Genomic DNA, 18,906 nt, shown 5'->3' with positions numbered 1-18,906 from the left:
ACCGAGTCAGCCTTGAGACTCTGTATTTACTGAACCCGGTTGGGAGCTGATTGTACGAGTTGATTGAGAGCGTGACCCTCTATCACAATCTGTATTATCTCAGATTCCCTGATGTTATGTTTCGTGCCTCCAATTACATGGGACTGTCTCGCTTCTGGAGTGATTTGAGAGGGTAATGAATCTCGGCTGTCAGACCACTGTGGAATGCATTAAACCCCCATTTGATGACACCGTTCTGTCAGACTGCACCTTTTCATCAGGTTTACAATGATTCAGATCTCAGCCGGGCATCGAAGCCCATTCTTGATTAAATCTGTGCAGCTGGGTATGCGGCCCATAATAACTTTGTTGATTTTCTCCCTGAGCGAGTATTGACAGGGTCAAAATTCACCTTGTTATGTATTTAAAAATATTCCTGATCCTTTCATTTGTCTTGCTTTGCAAGAAGTGGCAAAGCTTTTTTTACAGAAGGCATGTCATTATTAAGATTTTCTCCCAGCTAGGCTAAGAGAGTAGAATTTTCCGGACAAAGTTTTTTGAGGGCAGTGTTTAGTGATGTCAGTTTCAGCTATCACATGCATTTAAGATATGATACCAAATGACAAAAAACACACACTCAAAAGTATCTTTTCATTAGTACTCAACATTTTGGAAGGGATGGCCTCAAAACCCCACTTATTAGTTGAGGTGTTTTTTTGTGTTGTACCTTTTGGGGGCAATACCACATGATGCAAAATCCAAAGACAGGAACAAAGTGATGGAAAATGTGATTTAGTCAAAATCCAAGATGGTCACCAAGAGTAAATTAAATTTCCACTCAAATAATTCCAAAGGTAGTGATAGGAATACTTGTGAAACAGCTTCTGGATTTGTTCTAACAGTAGCTTCCCTGTAATTTCTGCTTATCCGTTTTGTTTTTATGGTGAGTGCTTGAACGTCAGATGTGCAGTGTGGGTGAAATTAAGCTTCAGGGGTTGTCATGTGTTTATATTTCATTAAAACTATTTTAGCTGATTTGTTTCTGACAGCTTTCCAAAACTGAAACATTGGGATAGGAACATCCAGTGTCCTGTAGACAGCTCTATTTTTATGGAGCTTTTTGGTTTTTTGGCCAAATCAGTCTGGTTCTGGTCACCTAGTGGGTACAACTCGGTGCTTCACGTTTGTCCGGGGAACTGCACACCGGAATACCCTTTTATTAATACAGAACAATAGGCTTTTTAATGCGCACTCATTCAGTGCTGGCTTGCTGCTTCTAAGTACTGTCGGGTTCAATAAGGAAATGGCGCCACGTCCAGAGGGAGTCATTGTGACTTCTTCAGGCCATAGAATTGGTATGAGCTCCCAGGCAATTAGCTATCAAGTCCGGAAGCTGACTCCCACGGCACCCACCCCCGCACTCCCTCACGGTGCTCAAAAGAACCAAAATGGTATTCAGTCCATGTTTAAACAGAGAATTCTGCAGTATTTTCCCCAATGTGAAGCAGTGGAAAATGAAGGAGGAATAATATGACTGTCCCTTTCATAATCCCATCATTTATGTGAAGGGCACTTGTTATGGCAGCTTAAAGCATTTCGATCTGCACCAGTGACTTATTTCACAAAGTAGCAGGAGTCAAGCTGGCGGAGAGTGGCCTCATGTCAGTCCACCCCAGTCTGGAAGTCGAAACCCCTGTTCGTGGACGCGAGGAAGAGAAAGGAGAAGATTGTGGCTTCATTACACAGTGACCTATGCTTTGTCAATATTACGATCTGCAAGCTCACCATGGATCATGGTCTTTATTAGCTATTTGACAGCATGTTAAAAGCAGGACACAGTAAGACTTCTGAGGTCAAGTAACCTACCATTTTAGCCATCGAAGCCTTTGAATCAGGTCACAGTTTTAAACCTCTGCTGATACCCACTGACAGAACACATAGTTTAGCTACTATACTGCTACTATACTATACTATACTATACTATACTAATATTAGCCTAAGGTACAATACCCTACCGATTTTAAAGATTTTTGTTTTTCATTACATCATCTATTACATCATCCATGTTGATGGCAGATTTATTTTCTCTGAAACACTCACAAGATCTATACTGAGGCCAGCTGGCACTGCAGCACAGCCTTATTAAAGGAGCTCAGAAATAAACAACAGCAAAGCAGCACGCATGAGATGCAGTGATTGTAGCACTGCTGACGGTTGCACAGGGCTCTCCTCAGTCGCCTTTCTGAGAGCTCACCTGCCGCACGCTCCTTGCCCCCCTGATGGTGTAGGATAGTACCGTCAGCCGACTGTCCCTCTAACCCCCAATCTTTCAGCCAGCTCATCATCTAACCCCCAACATCTCATCCAGCTCTTTGTCTACCTGTAATCTCTCAGCCAGCTCCTCATCTAAACCCAAAACTCTCAGCCAGCTCACCATCTAACCCCCAACCTCCCAGCCAGCTTGTCATCTTCCCAGAACCTCTCAGCCAGCCAGCTCATTATCTAACCCCCAACTTCTCAGTCTGCTCATCATCTAACCCCCTACTTCTCAGCAGGCTCATCATCTAACCCAAACCTCTAATCTGACTGCAAGCTAATGTGCACCAATTTGTCAATATGAATTCTCAGTAATTGTTCCATTAAAGTACATTGCAACAATAAATGTAATTGCCTTGTCTGTGGGTGGCACTTGCTGAGCTGAGATGACTCAGGACTTTCCCCTCAGTCTGAATAGATGTATTCTACTCATTGCTACTTTTTAAACTTTTCTTAAGCACTTTTATCATCAACTGTGGTATGATTGTAGCATTTTCACTGAAGCAGAAGGGATGTATCTTGAATTAGTATTATTCGGGCAATTACCTTTTTGTTTTCTTTTTATTTATATTCCCCAGCCATTTATGTTCAGGAGTAAATAAGACAAACCACATCTTGTAAAACGCTTCATCTCCCAGTGACTCTTTACAGGTCACGTGACTCAGGAGGAACAATGGTGCTTTGAGAGAGCAGAGCGCTGTCTTCGACGGGGCTTAATTATAAATGAGGAGGTTAAGGGTTCTGAGCACAGCGGCTGCTGCACTCAGAGGAGACAGAAAGGAGTCTGGGTAACCTGACTTCCCTTTAGCCTCTGCTGTTTAACATCCATCATGCCGTGCCTCCCATGGGGCAGCTTCCGGGTGAGTGCAACACTCTGCCGTCCCTTCCGGAGCTCTTTTTCTCAGAATTCTCCCGCAACAGGTGCGTGATCTTATTATCTGTGGTCCGGTAGGACTAATTTAGAGAGCGCTGCATGTTCATTACACTGTGGGCGTCTTTTTTTCCCCTTTTCTTCAATTAAAGGACCAGAACTGCGATAGCTGGCAGTCAGGAGTAGTAGGACATCCTGCAATGCGTGAAATTGCACCCTGGTAAATGGCTGGATGGGGAGAGGGAAGTGTTTTTTAAGCACTGTGGAGGTTATTAGCGACCTTTGATCCCGGGTGTTTTTTGAAGCGGGACGGGGAAGGGGCTGGAGGAGACCCAGTGATCAGAGGGGCAGCGCTGCAGGACGGACCTAGAAAAAGACATCTGCAACCTGTCCTCCCATCTGGTGCCACTCCGTAAGCAGCGTGCTGGAGAGGGGAGTGGGGGGAGGGGGGGGGGGTCACCCGCCGAACCGCCCAAACTGGGACCGGGGACAGAGCTCGGCTCATCTGATACGGGCTCCGGCGTGCTGCGGGACGACCCTCTTTTGTTCCTCTGAACAGGGAAACTGCGGCACGACAGAACACAGACAACGTGGGAGCGATGTAAATGTCACTCTCGAGTGCCATCGCTTTATGTTTCAGTTTGTCCGTAAAGCTTTGTGCAGGCACAACCTCGGTTTGGACCAGGCTGTCTACCTGCCCTGAATTTAAGGATAAAAGCATACAATGCAAAAGCATTTTGTGATACACGTTAGTATAACAACAAAAAATATGTAAATCCTACATCCTATCTGTGCTCATGTTTGAGGGATCTGAAGAGATCCTTTGTAATGCAGCAACAATGCTTTTCTTTTGTTTGCCATATTTATTCAGCAGCCACAATTCTGCGAAATATGACCTTATTTCCATGGACAGTAATTTATTTAGCTGTGTACTGCTACTGATTAGACGATTTATTAAACGGGGAACCATAGAGATGCTTCCATACGCTGTTAAATTGAGCTGAAACCAATAGCAAATTCCACAATGCCCTCCCTGCTTTAGGCTGTCTGTGACTTTTTCCAATGTTCAGCCAAACTCAACTGACATTTCTAACAGAAAGTAGGTCATCTAACCTTGCTCCAGCCCTCTAAACTTTTCTATTGATAGGAGTAAAAATAATTGAGAACTTTCATTATAAGCGTCAGTCATGTAGAAAATTGTATCGAGAGCCTGTCTAATATGCGGTTGCTTGATTTTGTTCTTGGATTTTACCACTGTAGAGTGTACTGGAAGAAAAGCTTATTGTTCTGCCTTCTGTTTATGTTGTACATCTGTGCTGAAATAATGCTAATACAATCAATCCTAAATATTCTCAATGACTTATATATGTTATATCATATTTATATTATTTAACAGATAATTGGCAATGCCCACATCCATTTATGTTAGACTTTCAAGCCAGAACAGAAGCATGTTTCCCCTGATTGTGATTGCAGGAAAACAAACCCTCAAAGGTATACTAATGTTGCTGTCTGATGTACCTGAAGGTTACTAAAATCCATGCACATAGTATGTGTATGCATTTTACATACATGATGCACCTTAGCAACTCATCTACTAAGATGTCTGCAACACATGGTCCACGGACACCCAATCAGTGTCTCTCCATTGAACGGATAGGATTGGCCTTCAAGCCTCCGTACTTTGGCTTAGAAACAGACACCCGTAGAACGCATTTATTTGAACTCTAGGCCGCAAAGCTCAGCAGGGGTGTGGGAAATGTAGGATTATGGAGCGGTAATCGGGGAGCGGTTAGGGCACTGGCACCTTGCAATCCGAGGAGCTTCTTCCTGTGTTCCTTACCAGGGCAACTGTAAGCTCAGTGCAAGCATTTTTATACGCATTGTTGTGAAGGTTATCAAATGAGTACAAACACAGTGTGAATCCTCCACAATAAAGCGCCGGCGCTGGGAGTGAGTGGATGCGAGGGAGCAGGCGGGCGGGCAGGCGGGGAAAGGGGCATCTGCGGCAGCAGCAGGGAGAGGGCTGACAGGGCGGTGGGAGGGAAGTGACAACAGCTCCCCACGGGGGCCTGGCAGCGGCCGTGCACTGACGGGGAGCCAGGCGCCCCTCCGACGGCACGGGGGAGTCCGGGGAGGGGGGTTTGGATGTAATCCCTCTCATTAGGTTTCGTCATGCGCTGCTCCTTCGTACCCCCTCGCTCTCTGGATCCCGTTCGGCCGATTCTAGACGCTTCGCTTCCCACATGAAACAGGACTGCCAGCCGCCCCCACCTCCACCCCCGCCCCCACCCCCACCCCGCTCCAGCCCCCATCCGTACGTGATGAAGGGCGCAAGCGAGCGGTGATTTAGCAGAGCTCGCGGCCTGCTGCTCTTCGTTAGCTAACGAGGCGGGCGCCACCCCCAGCCCGCTCAGGGGCAGCCCTCCAGCCTGTTTGAGAGATAGCCCAGACGCGCCGCTGCCGCAGAGAGGAGCACACCCTCACCCTCTCTCCGCATGCGCCTGATGCTCCGCATTAACCACAGCGCTGACACTGACACGCCGGCCGCAGAGCAGCTCTCGCAGACAGCAGCCGAGTTCCGCCGCCTCGTTAGGCGGCACGACTCCTCTCCTCCAACCACGCTTATTAGGGCCCAACCTGACAGACTGATTCACGGAAAAAAATGCGACCGAATATAGACTTAAAAAGTCGATCGCAAAAACACCACCTTTCACATTCAGTTTGAGTGAACCTCATTGCACATGTTACAGATACTAGTTTATCTCAGCTCAATGAAAACACAAGAAGGCTGTGCAAATTGCATGAGAATGAGGGAGGGAGGGAGGGAAGGAGAGAGAAACAGACCTGCTTACACACATTGCTCCTGCAGCTGAAGCTGGCCTGCTGGCAGGCATCCTGCACCACCCCATTGTCATTTCCTCCTTCTACTCGCAGAGATTGTGCAGAATTGCTTCTTTATGACAGTGTGCACAGATGGCCGGGCAGCTGCCTCAGGCAGCATGCTAAACATATTCCGCGCTCACCTGGACACCTCTGTGGGAAAGCCAATATGCTTCGTGGGCCTGGCCTGTTTGGCCCCGCCTCTGCATGCCGTCGGCATGTCGCCCGTTCCAGTGAGCAGATAACCATTTCCTTATAACCTCTCGTTGCGATGAATGTGCTTCCCGAAAACAGGTCACTGCATTGCAGAGGTTCCCAAGGCTTTGTCCCGCTCTCCATTTGCAAATGTTCATGTGCTGACTGCCCATTTCACGGTTGCCTGTTACTGCTCGACTTCTTCCCACTGTCAATCAAGCGCCGTATCGATTTCATAACTGGATTTGCTACTGTAATTGCTGGGCTCAGAGACTGAGTTTTTTACTGACGTCAAGAGATGTTAAAACTTTAAGCTGAATGGGCCACTGTGAAGCATTTAATTCCGAAAAGACATTAAGTAACCACACAGTTTCCTTTAAACCGCGGTAATTGTTGCCATCTGCAGGCCTGCATTCTGAAGCTTAATTTGACATGTGAAGTATCGCAGCCTTTGTTGAGAAATCACGCTGTCCGTGGCCTTTGGGGGTATGGATCAGGCTCTGTCTTCATGACTCTGTTATGATCATTTGAGACTCTTAAGTGTTTCACCCAGATTGGAGCCAGAAGTAGAGCATAATGCCCTTCAGAATGTGAAGCCCAAACTCAAGAGTTGTCTTGGAGGGAAAGGATGAAATAGCTCTAATGTATGCATTTAAAATGAAGCAGAGCACTTGTCTAATCTTTTGACAGCCAGCTCTGTGTTCAAGGAGAAGCTTCCAGCTGTGGCAGATAAGGTCCCTGAAATGTTTCTCTCTCACTCTCACTCTCTCTCTCTCTCTCACTCTCTCCCTCTCACTCTCACTCTCACTCTCTCCCTCTCTCTCTCTCTCTCTCTCTCACTCTCACTCTCTCCCTCTCCCTCTCCCTCTCCCTCTCCCTCTCCCTCTCTCCCTCTCCCTCTCCCTCTCCCTCTCCCTCTCACTCTCACTCTCACTCTCTCCCTCTCCCTCTCTCCCTCTCTCTCTCTGTCTCTCTCTCTCTCTCTCTCTCTCTCTCTCTCTCTCTCTCTCTCACTGTCACTCTCACTCTCACTCTCTCTCTCTCTGCCCTACAGGGTCCCAGCAGCCCGGGATGCAGACCTTCGGTGATCCAGGTGGAGCGATGATGACCCCCCTGACCCCCGCCTACCAAGTTCAGCCCAACTCCCCGCACATGATGGCCCCCTACCCGCCCCCGCCGTCCTACTGCAACCACCCGCCTCCGCCCTACGAGCAAGTCTTCAAGACCCCCGAGAAGAAGTAGCCGTGGCCGCGAGGCCCCGGAGACGGCAGCATCCCTTCTGTCCCCTCCTTTTTCCGTTTCTCTTGTGGTGACGTGTGCGGCACAGCCGGTCGCTGTTCGGGTGGGCGGGGAGGGGGAAGGGGGCGGAGGGAGAAGATCCGCGAGTTTGAACAGTGCCCCGACGGCGAGGGCAGGAGCCGCCGGTGGAAAAAAAAGGTCATGTGATGTCTTTGTAAACAGCCCCTGTCCGAAACCCCGTAGTGCAGACCGCGTGTAGGCAAGTCGAACACGTTTCTTTTTTTGTTTTCATTTCTGAATTTACGTTACACCAGCTTTTTGTCTTTTTTCACTTCTTCTCCACAATATTTTAAATTTACACATATTGGGGAAAAACAACAAGGAAACTAGTATTCACTTCTCAACACTGAGTTCCCATCCCCGCTGACAAGGCTATAGTGGTTGCAGCCAGGTGGCGAAAGCCTGGTTGAACTGTTGGACAAGCCTTGGAAGGACTCAACTGTCATGTAGACCTCAGTGCACTGAGGACCGGACAATTAAAGGGACTAATTCACTCTGGGATCTATCTGGGTTCATGGTGAGCTCTGTCTGAGCGAAGTGTGTGGGTGGTTGAATCTGTGGATGTGGTGTGTTTTTAAATTACTCAGTTGGAACACCAGCAGAGGAGGTGACGTTACTAGGTGCGCTTCAGAACACACCATATCATCATTCAGTGCCTCTGTGGTGGCTGGTAGGGTTTTTTTTAAGGGAAAGCAGGTCCTCTTGCTAAACCAGACCAGATTCCAGTGCTCTGGGTGGTAACCAGGCCCAGCTGGCTCCAAACCAAGAACTCCAATTGTCTGTTTTGTCTCCAGCATCAGGCATCTAATTGCATAGCCACAAAACCCATTTTGTTCCTAAAGCGAGCTCTAATTCGCAGAAGGGACATTCATGAAGCCATTATGCTCACTGGTAGATGCCATTTGTCTAATTCTGAGTAGCATTCAGTGAAATTGAAAGTGGGTAAACTAATCTGAGCTCACGCACAGTCTCCTGCAAAAATAATTGAAGGGGGGGAGCAGGAGAGCTCAAGAAACTGGGAACCGGGGAGCAATATGACAGAGAACTCACTGTATGAAATGGGTCTGCAAAAAGTAGAGGAGACAAATCAGAACTAAACACCATCTTTGAAAATATAAGCCAGTTAAGAATTTAATGGCTTGAAGGCTTTTTATGAAGGCATTCAGTTGAATGTGATGAGTTGCTTCTCTCTGATAGGTCGGCGGTCTGACTTTGTGATCCGCTACCACTCTGAGAGAAATGTAAAATTATTCATAAATGCTCGGCAGGGATTGAGTAGTGCTGAGTTAAATGTGCAGTCTTTGCGAGGGATAGCGAACTCATCAAGATTTGAAAACAACTGTTACATTCGTTGAAATCTGTTTGCAGCGGGTGGTAAATTGGACAGGCCTGTTTTATGCAATATTTTATGCACTGACATAAGTACTTGTGTGGAGCTGACTGTTGGTGGCCCTTCTGGTTTGTGCTTGTTTTGCAGAGTAAAATTGGTTGCTTCACACAATCTTAAACCTGGCTTGACCCATTTCAAATAAAAAAAAATAAAAATCAGGCATGATGCCTTCACGTGGAAAGTTCAGTTAAAATGTTCACCCACCCAACAAAGCAAAATGACTTAGAGAAACACACAGGTATTTCATCGACTGCAACAGTGGGAAACGACCGTCACTTACTAAGCAGGCGCCCACCAAAACAGCAGCAGTAACGACAGCTTTCCACGAGAGCTACTCAACAGCATGCTCACTTCCTGTTTTCCTGAAGGAGAGATGGGTAGATTTGATTTGAGGCTGTCCCCAGAAGGCAGTGTGCATGTCCCGTTCTAGAACTGCGGGGGATACACCCAGACTTCTCCCTGCAGAGCCAAACACGATTACCATGATAATTATAGAAGCAACAGTTGAAGCTGCGGTCTCCTGTGAAACCGACTTAATCACGTGACCAAGACCGATCAGAACGAAGAATCATCAAAATGCATTAAGCTCTTTGAAATTCATGTGCAGATGGTGGTTTGAGTGTAGCAGAATAAATTGTAATGACCACCTTTGTATGCAGGCAATATTCCAAATAATTGAGAATTTTGAATATGTGAATATTCTAAATCAGCTGGTTACATGTTTAGAGTTAATGCTCCACTCGTTATTTCTGTGTATATCCAGACTTAATTTAGTCTAAAAAAGTGTTGATTCAGTTTTAAGATTTGAACATTCATGGTCTCACCCTCTAAAAAGTAGCAACAGTACAAACAGATATCACTACAGTATTGCATTAAATTATTGTTCAATATCACCCTGACAGAAGTATTTCTCATTTGCCGCTATCTTTTGAAAAGTTATTCGTAATACTCATATTGGATCACTAGTTGCTTTAATACCTGTATATTGTTTTGTATCCAGTTATTTGTGATATCCATGTGGGAGCACATTATATTAATGCAAATGGACTGAGAATTCTGAATATGTTTGATGTTTGTTGGCTAATATTCTGTTAGTAGAATGAATATTAACAGTATATCCCACCCCCCAAATACTGTCTTATATAGAGCTTGTTTATGTTCAGGTCATTATTACAAATTACTGAACATTCCAACAAATTAATGAATGTTTGGCTGCATGTGAACATGGCCAATGTTTGAACAGCAAGCCAGATTCACTTGACAAAGTCTTCATTTTACATTTTTAAGTGCCCAGGTTAGTAGGTGAAGCTTTGAGACAGTCCGCTTGAATGGAAGAGCTACTGAATATGATATTGTTGAGAATCACGTCATTCTTGGCAGCAATAATCCCACATGGACAAAATGGTAGTTACAATAACGGCAACTGCCACTTACCCCTTTTCACTGAAACAATATCTCAGCATCCATTCCCTCCCGGTCTCTCTCAGCTGAACCCATGTAATAAGCTAACGTGGATCCCCTACAGATTACTCATTGTGAACTTTGCATTCATGTAGGCATATCGACGAGGATACCCAGTCACCATCCTATTATCCCAATATCATTTCAGGATATTGCTCAGTTCTGTGTTGTGTTTCCATACTTGCTAGTCGGGTGTCCTATCGTTCCTGTGCAGGCACAATGGTGGAGAAGCAACAGGATGGAGTTTTGGGGGAGGGGGGATTATTTATGACAAACAAAGTGTTATTGTATTTCTTTTGATGTTGTTGCTCATACATTTGGCTAATATACTGCGCATATTAATTTACCATTTTAATCTATGCAATTTGGAGATGGTTTCAGATGTAATTTGTAGAGTTAGGATTTGCTTTCACTGTTGGTGCGGTGACGTCATATCTAATTATGTTATTAAAAAAGTACATTTCCTGATTATGAAATAAAATAAAGTTCCCTTCTCTTGAGAACAAATAAGGGTTCTCCGTTGCTTCCAAGAATGCAACTGCATACCTACTTTAAACTGTTTTTTCGGTTCTTTGGTGGTCACAGCAATGGACACTGGCCAGGTGAGACTTTCAAACACTTTGAATTTCAAAATTTAAGATTAGCTTTTAGTAATAATCATATAAAAACATCCAGTAAAACAGTTAAAAATATGTTGTCAAAGAAAAAAATCTTGCGTTTTTTTTTTCCATATGCAATTTGTTAGCTACCTTATGGTAACAATAGTTAGCACCTCTAATTTTCCTATTACAAAAACAGACAAATGTGCATCATAACATTTTAAAATGAAATTAAGATTGGGGCTCCCAACTGGATCAGTCAGCTAAAGCCCTCACCGCTAGCATGAGCTGAGCACCACAGGCCAGGTTCAAGTCCAGCCATGTTATCAGTCAACGGTGACTGGGGGCCCACAGTTGCCTTGCTCTGCCAGTACAGCGGTTTGTGGGTTCATCTCTCAGGCACGCTGTGACTCTTCAAGTGCTTAGATGGCATTGGTGGAGACTATCTTCCAATCAGCATTTGCCTCACTGTGGTGTCCCGTGGGAAACTATGCAAAACACACTGACACTGATTGTAGCCAAAAGAATTACCTTCACTTTTCCCATTGCACAAGTACAGAGGTCATTGTGGTGAGGCATTTGAAAATACTACTACAAATATTATAAATATTTTTAAGTTACATATTATGAAAATAATGAGTTAAACATTCCATATGTACTACTTCAGTAAACCTCATCTTTTGACTTATGGTTTCAGTTAACACCTAAACATCAATCAAAAAAAAAAAAATCCAATGGAACAATCACTATTAATGCAAACAGGGCTAAAGGAAACTAATCATGGTCCTTTTCTGTCAGAATGTGGTCAACACAGCAGTTATATATGCACAGAGTAATGTGGATCTTTTAAATAATGGTTTTAAAGAACTGAGTTTTTGCATGGTCAAATTAAATACACATACAATACAGACACACAGAAAAACATGCCAAACGATTACAAAATCTAAACAGAATGTTTAATACAACAATGACACCTCTAATTCCTCAAAATGATAAATGGAACACTGGCAATAAGCAATAAATGGATAACTGCAATTTACATGCATTATAAAAATTTATTTCAGTTTGACATTTCAGAGGGTAACACTCTTGACACTATGAAGTAGTGGGGTCACAACCAGTAAAATGGTCTTGCATTTTATTGAAAACAACATTTGTACAAAGCAATTCAGAAAGCAAAGTACGCACAAGTTGAAGCATTTTTAAAACATTCATACTACAGATGACCAGTAAAGGACTGCAAAGCATTTCAAAAAAACACTTTTTGACTTCATCTATGACAAACTGACAAACGGAGAAGAACCACACACAGGTTATCTCCCAGACAAAACAACACAAGAGTAATAAGACCGCTGCACAAGGAACACTGCCGTCACTTCCCAAAATGAAATCCGTATTTGGCACAACAGACCAGCATTGTGAGCGGCCACTGGAGGAGATGTGTAAGATCTCAGGTCTAAAATTACAATGCAAAGCTCCAAGAAATACTCTTTTCAGCTAGTTGAACAGATCCCTTTAAATGTGACAGTTAACAAGCCACACACCGTACTCCAGGTCATTTCATCATCATTTGGAAGCCGCTTCAACTGTGAGGATGTCCACGGCATGGCGCCACATCCTATGGACCTCCTGCTCTTTGCACTTCTCAACACTCTGAAGCTCTCGCTGAATTAGACAAAATGCTGCTTCAGACGAGCACTGTTTTTTTTTTTTTCTTTAGAAGTCTCAACCAGTTCACAGCATTTCCGAACCCTCTGACTCCCGATACCGAATACAATGATGCAACGAGTGGTGTGAAAAATCAGCTGTGGTTTAGAGTGACTGTAGGGTTTACAGGCTCTCACACATATATCACATCCTGGGTTTACAGGAGTGAGTCAGAGCACCTAGTGGCATGTACTGTCACCAATGCATTCACTTTCCCAAAGCTTTTACAGATGAAGTGCATATTGATAGTGATTAGCAAGCATGACTGTGTCTTGCGAATGCAAGCCAAAACTTTGGATATTTCTTATCTGCAATATGACTGTCAAAAATTCCTACCCCTATTTAAATAAAACTCATTTGCTGATTTGAATAGCTATCCAATTAAACAGATCTGCTTTTTCTCTGTCAGCGTTTTGCCAGGAACATACAAAAAATTCAAGCAGAAATTAGTGTCGGCTTTAAACATTTTACAAATCATAGAGGCAAGATTCTTAGCCCTTAATGCATCAGGCTTATTCCCCTAATTAGGTTCCCTAAGACTGCTGTCACAAAAAAAGAAATCAGGCTAATATTTCAAATTGAAACTACTTAACAGACAGTTGATGTCTACATGAAGCTGAAAGTGGATGGAAATTATCAGGAAAAAATACTACAATTTCTTCAGATGATTAATTTAACCTTTAAAAAGGAATAATTATTACTGGACACAACAACCAGATTACAATCTGATACAGTTCTGGTTTGATAATATGTGGTTTAAATGTTTAAGAAGTCGTCCCTGGAAGAAAGAACAGTAACAAGTAACAAATCCAACTGAGCAATAATAATCTATTATAAATGTATTAGTGCTACTTTGGAACTATGCATAGCTTGTTACAGTTTAAAACACTGACCATGTGGCCTCCTGATTCGTCTTGCACCAGCTATTGCTGAACGCCTCATCCCTGAACAGGCAGGCTTCCGACCTGGAAAGTCAACCACCAGCCAATTTCTCAACCTCACGCAGCACATTGAAGATGGCTGTGAGATAGGGATGGTGACAGGCGTCGTCTTTGTTGACCTGTCTGCAGCGTACAATACAGTCAACCATACGTGCTTGGAAGATCTTGGACATAACGAGAGACATCCGCCCGACAGAACGGATCGAGAGCATGCTGGAAAACTGGATGTTCTTTCTTGAGTTAGGTGGTAAGAAGAGCAGATGGCGAAGACTCAAGGATGGTCTACCTCAAGGGAGTGTCCCGGTACCCCGCTTATTCAACATCTACACAAATGACCAACCAAGAAGCAATGACACAGTAAGGTTCATCTATGCAGATGACCTAGGTATTGCTTCGCAAGATAAGGAGTTTGAAGTGGTGGAGCAACGCCTCACCAATGCTCTCAATGAGCTGACTCCATACTACGAGGCCAACCATCTCCATGCTAACCCCGCCAAGACCCAAGTCAGCGCATTTCACCTAAGGAACCCTGAAGGTAATTGGCAATTGAAAGTGTGCTGGAATGGAGCTCCTTTAGAGTCCTGTGAGCTCCCTGTGTATCTCGGTGTCACCCTGGATAGAACTCTGTCCTTCAAGATGCACATTGAGAAAACCAAGTCTAAAGTGTGGTTTCGAAATAACATCAGCAAACTGACTTCTACTACATGGGGTGCTCATCCTCAGACATTGAAGACTACTGCACTAGCCCTTTGCTACTCTACTGCAGAGTATGCCTGTCCAGTATGGGAGAGATCAGCACACGCCTCCAAGCTTGACTCTGCCCTCAACAGTACTTGCAGAATGATCACCGGGTGCGTTAGACCAAACAATACGAACAGTCTTTAAATCCTGGCAGGTATTGCACCTCCAGATGTGAGGAGAGCAAGCAGAAGAGAGAGATCCTGCCAAGCCAGCGACCATAGACAGCCCCTCTTCAGCCAGCAGAACAAAGGCTTCCGTCAAGGAAGGCCTTCCTCCACCATGTGCTGCCAGCAGGTTCCATCACAGCTAGCACTATGTGCACAACTATGTGGCAGGAGAGACTCCAGGGCCTGCCCCCAAACGTCTCTATGGAGCTACCAGCCAGTGAGAACCCACCGGGAGCTGATGCTTCATGGAGACAGTGGAGGTGTCTTCATCGCCTGAGGTCACGCACCAGAGGATGCAAGATCAGCAGAGCAAAATGGGGTCATTTAAATGGAGACACCAGCTGTGAATGTGGGACAGACCAACAAACCATGGACCACCTCCTGACATGCCCTCTGCTGGCCTCACCTTGCCACTTGACTGGCCTAGCAGTCTATAATAATGTTCGGAAGAACTGCGTGAACTTATGGATGGACTTTATATAGATTACTTTGCTACTGGACACGATAAGAAGAAGAGACCACGGGGCTGCATTGTTTTATCTTACCTGCCCCTATAACCTCAAACCTAAACCTTTAATCAGTTTATGTTAAACTTAATTTCAAGTTAAAATGAGGACTTGTATGCCTTACAGTTCTGTCTTGTAGTTTCACAGGACACATTTAAATACACCATACAATGTCCACCTCACATATAATGTGACTTTCTTTATCAACATCGTTCAAATACAGAATATATTTAGCAGAGAAGTCTCAGAAAAATAATGCGACACGTAGAGAGGCCATTGATTGCAGTGCATATGAAGGAAGAAAGATGCAGACACTACTGTTTACTGTCACCGGTTTAGCATTAAGAGCGTTGGTTCCTTTGAAACTTAAAGCCTAAATTAAACCTAACCACTGTGCTTGATGAATTGTACTGAATATACTTACAGACTACACCATTTATTATTTTTTTAAAGAGAACTCTTTTTTTTTAAAGGGAAAACTAATCTTTGGTTACAGCCAGAGGCTGTTAATCCCTCAAGATGTGACATGCCTTGTGGGTGTCTAGCTGTATTTGACTGAATATGCGAAGTCAACATTTTTACATAACGGAACATCTTATGTCTTTAATCATTTAAAACAGGGGAGGGCTCATCGGGTGAAGGAATGCCACGGTAACATGCTGCCACATCCCAAAACACTGTTATTCACATCCAAATATAGCTCAATATTATTGCAAATAGGTATTTTCTTTCTTTATCCAGGCCCAACAAAAGCTAAATAGCAGTGAAGGTTTTAAGAACACAAGCAAAGAACATTAAGAAAGAAGACCACATAAATGTCCCCTACTTGAAGAAGTACAAACAATCCTACAGTTAATTGAATTCTGTCCAATAGAGGAGTGGCCTTGCCTTAAAATAAAAGGGGACGGTATGGTTCACTACTGTCGAGAGAGGATTGAAACGAGAGGCTTGTGCACAGTAAGCTGTCTGAACGTCGCACTGAGCCCACTCTGGTGCTACACTGCACCAACCCAATTATGTCGGAAAGACGCGGAAGGTGAGAATGACAGCGACATACATTAGTGCTACCCGGGCCCTTGAGGGAGCGGGCCCGAGATGTAGCATGTGACAAATCAAGCACATTCGATGTGTGAAGCAGGGAGACGAGCACTGCGAGCATTCATCACTTTCCCGGCAGTCCCTCTGCACAACCTAGGCTGGGTGCTTTATTGGTGCTTTTGATTGCTGGGTTTGTTCTATGCTCCAACGAACAACAGGGCCTGTATTCCGAGAGTATTCTTAAAAATATTTACTGAAAAGCTATGCTTTTGGCTGTACTCACTGACCCTAAGAGCATGTTCCAGTGAAGTCGTAACAGCCCTAATACTTAAAACTGAGTGTGTTTAATGCGTTTGCACAGAAAGCCATGTGATGTTCATGAATACACAAGATTATTCCTAATAATGGCCTAGGCTGGGCACATGTTCCTCTAGTGCACTTCATTTATGTACCCATGTAGCATATGTGCTCAGTCAAAATGTCAAATGCCACCATTAATAGATGCTGAATAACAGAAATCTTACTAAAAGTATTTACATATTTGAATATTAAACCAATGCTCAGCAGAAAACCCCCATTGAAATAAAGTGAAAAACAAATATGTGAGGTTCCCATAGACAAGATATTTCAGGTGACAGCTTGTGGCGCTACAGTGTATACTAGCTCTACAGTAAACCTGGGCGAGCAGGTGGAGGGAGGGGGAACATGGGGACAGAGGAAGCGCAAACAGGAGTAAGCTGAATTCTAAGGGGAACATATACTGGGAGTAAAGAGGCCACTGCACAGCTTGACACAGTCTTCTTTCACATCCAGCACACCTGCTAAGAGTGCCAGCTGCAAGAGTGTAACTAGCACATGAAATAGGGAAGTCAGAGCTAAGAAACTCAGCTTTCAAAACTTACCTTCCTGAAACTGTTTGATGAAATGGGGCCAATGACACCAATACAGTGTAGGATACAGATTCTGTTTATAGTCCAAGACCTGCACAATTATTTCATGCAGGAGTCCCACATTGTTACTGCTTTTTCAATTTGCCAAATAATACAGTCCTCATATCTTAATATCAGAGAGATGGCTTTACTTGTTGTGGTAGGTGATGTCCCCAGCTAAGCCTGCCAAAAAACAGAACTGCCCTATCTAATCAGTGTCTTCTCAACAGCTCCCTGTCACCGCACTGCTCTGAAATACTTTTCCTTGCAAGAAAACTCTGAAGTGGAAATATCTTTTTTGTGACCTGCTGCAGACATTTCCAAGACTGGGATTCCCGGTTGTGGTTGAAGCTGCGGTACGCTTCCTTGTGCTTTAAGAGTATAATTATATCCTAAAAGGCTTTCATGGACCACTTTTAGCCCAACCCTTAAACCTAAGAGGAAACCACTCACTGTTCTTAAAATTTTCTGCACTTTCTGCACTTCAGCGCTTCTTTCATTGCTAAAAGCTTTTACGAATGCGAGCCCTCGATTTTTCGGCAGGGGAATTAAAGGCTCTCGAGATTAGGCACACACGGGCCACATGTAATTAGCAGTTTTCTCTACGTTAATATTTCGCATGAGCACTCCATGAACACACCCACATGCCTGGAGACCTGATAAAGACGTTCTCTGACCCAGATGCTCAGATGTTTGCTCGTTTTTCCTCTTCCGGTAACATTTTATTACATTAACGTATGTTGTGCAGTGCTCGAAGCACTTTGAGGATTTCACAGCGTTTACATTCAGACAAATCGCACCCAGCATAACAGCACACGTTTCTTATCAGTCACTTTGGACAAGGGGAAAAACATGCCAAACAGCACTCGTGAATGCCCTACTGAGGTGTCCCCTCTTTAAAAGAATGGAGGACAGCTCGAGAGCAGTGGTTTGCGATCACCCTACAGTTCTGTTATTAATTAACATAACGACATAATGAGGCCAAATTAATTGCACAGCACCCACATAACATGACACCCTTGAAGTAACAATGCGCCAGAAATGGCATTTATTCAGTCCCATTTTTCTTTCCATTCCTTCGTCAGCGGACCAAAGTAAAACAGAACGACACACATCACTAACACACACTGAAGATGTCTTATCTAGTGTTCTTTGTTGTTGTTAGACATTTATATTTCACTACAGCCGCACAAGGGCACATTCTGGCCATCCCCATGCACAGACAAGACAACATCGACAGGGCTCGGGGCCGACAACGTTACACAAAAACACGGAGGAGGGGGCTGGACACACACAGGAAGAGGGTGTGGCCCCCTCGGGACGGGAACGCCGCGGAAACACTGGCAGAGGCATGCAGGGACAAGATCCGTACTCTACGCTCGCGAAAAAGGCTTAACGCGTGGGATGCAAGCGAAAGGAACGCGGACTCGGGAACGGTGTTAAAGAGTTATAGGCTGAAGGCTTGTTTTTGCGTCCATGCCCACGGGGAGCTCTGAGCAGGGGGGCTGAGGCACTGTGCTGTCACAGAAGCATTGCTGACGTCCGAATCGAAGGCCCCCGCCCGCTTTCCGCACTCCCATCACACGTCAGACTGGACAGAGTCAACGGTGCAAAAAAGCACAGGTCAAAGTTCAAACGCAGGGAAACGGGAATTCTCTGGGTTGGCCAATTCGGAGAGATAGTGAATAGCCCCCGCCATACCTGAGAGAAACAAGAGAGAGCGTTAATCTTGTCCAAGAGTTTTCTCATCACATCTTTCTTTCTCATTACTGTTTCTGGCAAGGCTCGGCATTTTCATTCCCAACACAGTTTAGATAATAAAACTGAACAGATTTCGGGCTCCATGCTCAGCAATATGCCATTTGTGGACATTTCATTTGTGTG

At 44.5% G+C, this 18,906-nt stretch overlaps 2 protein-coding genes across 3 annotated transcripts in view; one reads left to right on the top strand and one right to left on the bottom strand.

Annotated features, from left to right (window-relative positions):
• Positions 1–10,777, top strand: part of vopp1 (VOPP1 WW domain binding protein) — a 57,029-nt gene extending 46,252 nt beyond the window's left edge. The window contains exon 5 of the mRNA XM_036521978.1: positions 7,299–10,777. Coding sequence (XP_036377871.1) covers positions 7,299–7,486 — 188 coding nt within the window. The 3' untranslated portion in view covers positions 7,487–10,777. The remainder of the gene's footprint in view (positions 1–7,298) is intronic.
• A 2,630-nt stretch (positions 10,778–13,407) lies between these two features.
• Positions 13,408–18,906, bottom strand: part of lancl2 (LanC lantibiotic synthetase component C-like 2 (bacterial)) — a 38,531-nt gene continuing 33,032 nt past the window's right edge. For both annotated transcript variants that reach the window (XM_036521036.1, XM_036521037.1), the window contains one exon: positions 13,408–18,723. In XM_036521036.1, the coding sequence (XP_036376929.1) occupies positions 18,647–18,723 (77 nt within the window). In that variant the 3' untranslated portion in view covers positions 13,408–18,646. The remainder of the gene's footprint in view (positions 18,724–18,906) is intronic.

This window comes from Megalops cyprinoides, chromosome 2, assembly GCF_013368585.1.
Source record: "Megalops cyprinoides isolate fMegCyp1 chromosome 2, fMegCyp1.pri, whole genome shotgun sequence".
Classification (NCBI taxonomy): domain Eukaryota; kingdom Metazoa; phylum Chordata; class Actinopteri; order Elopiformes; family Megalopidae; genus Megalops; species Megalops cyprinoides.
Note: the sequence above shows the minus strand (reverse complement) of the source record. Positions and strands in the feature narration are given on the sequence as shown.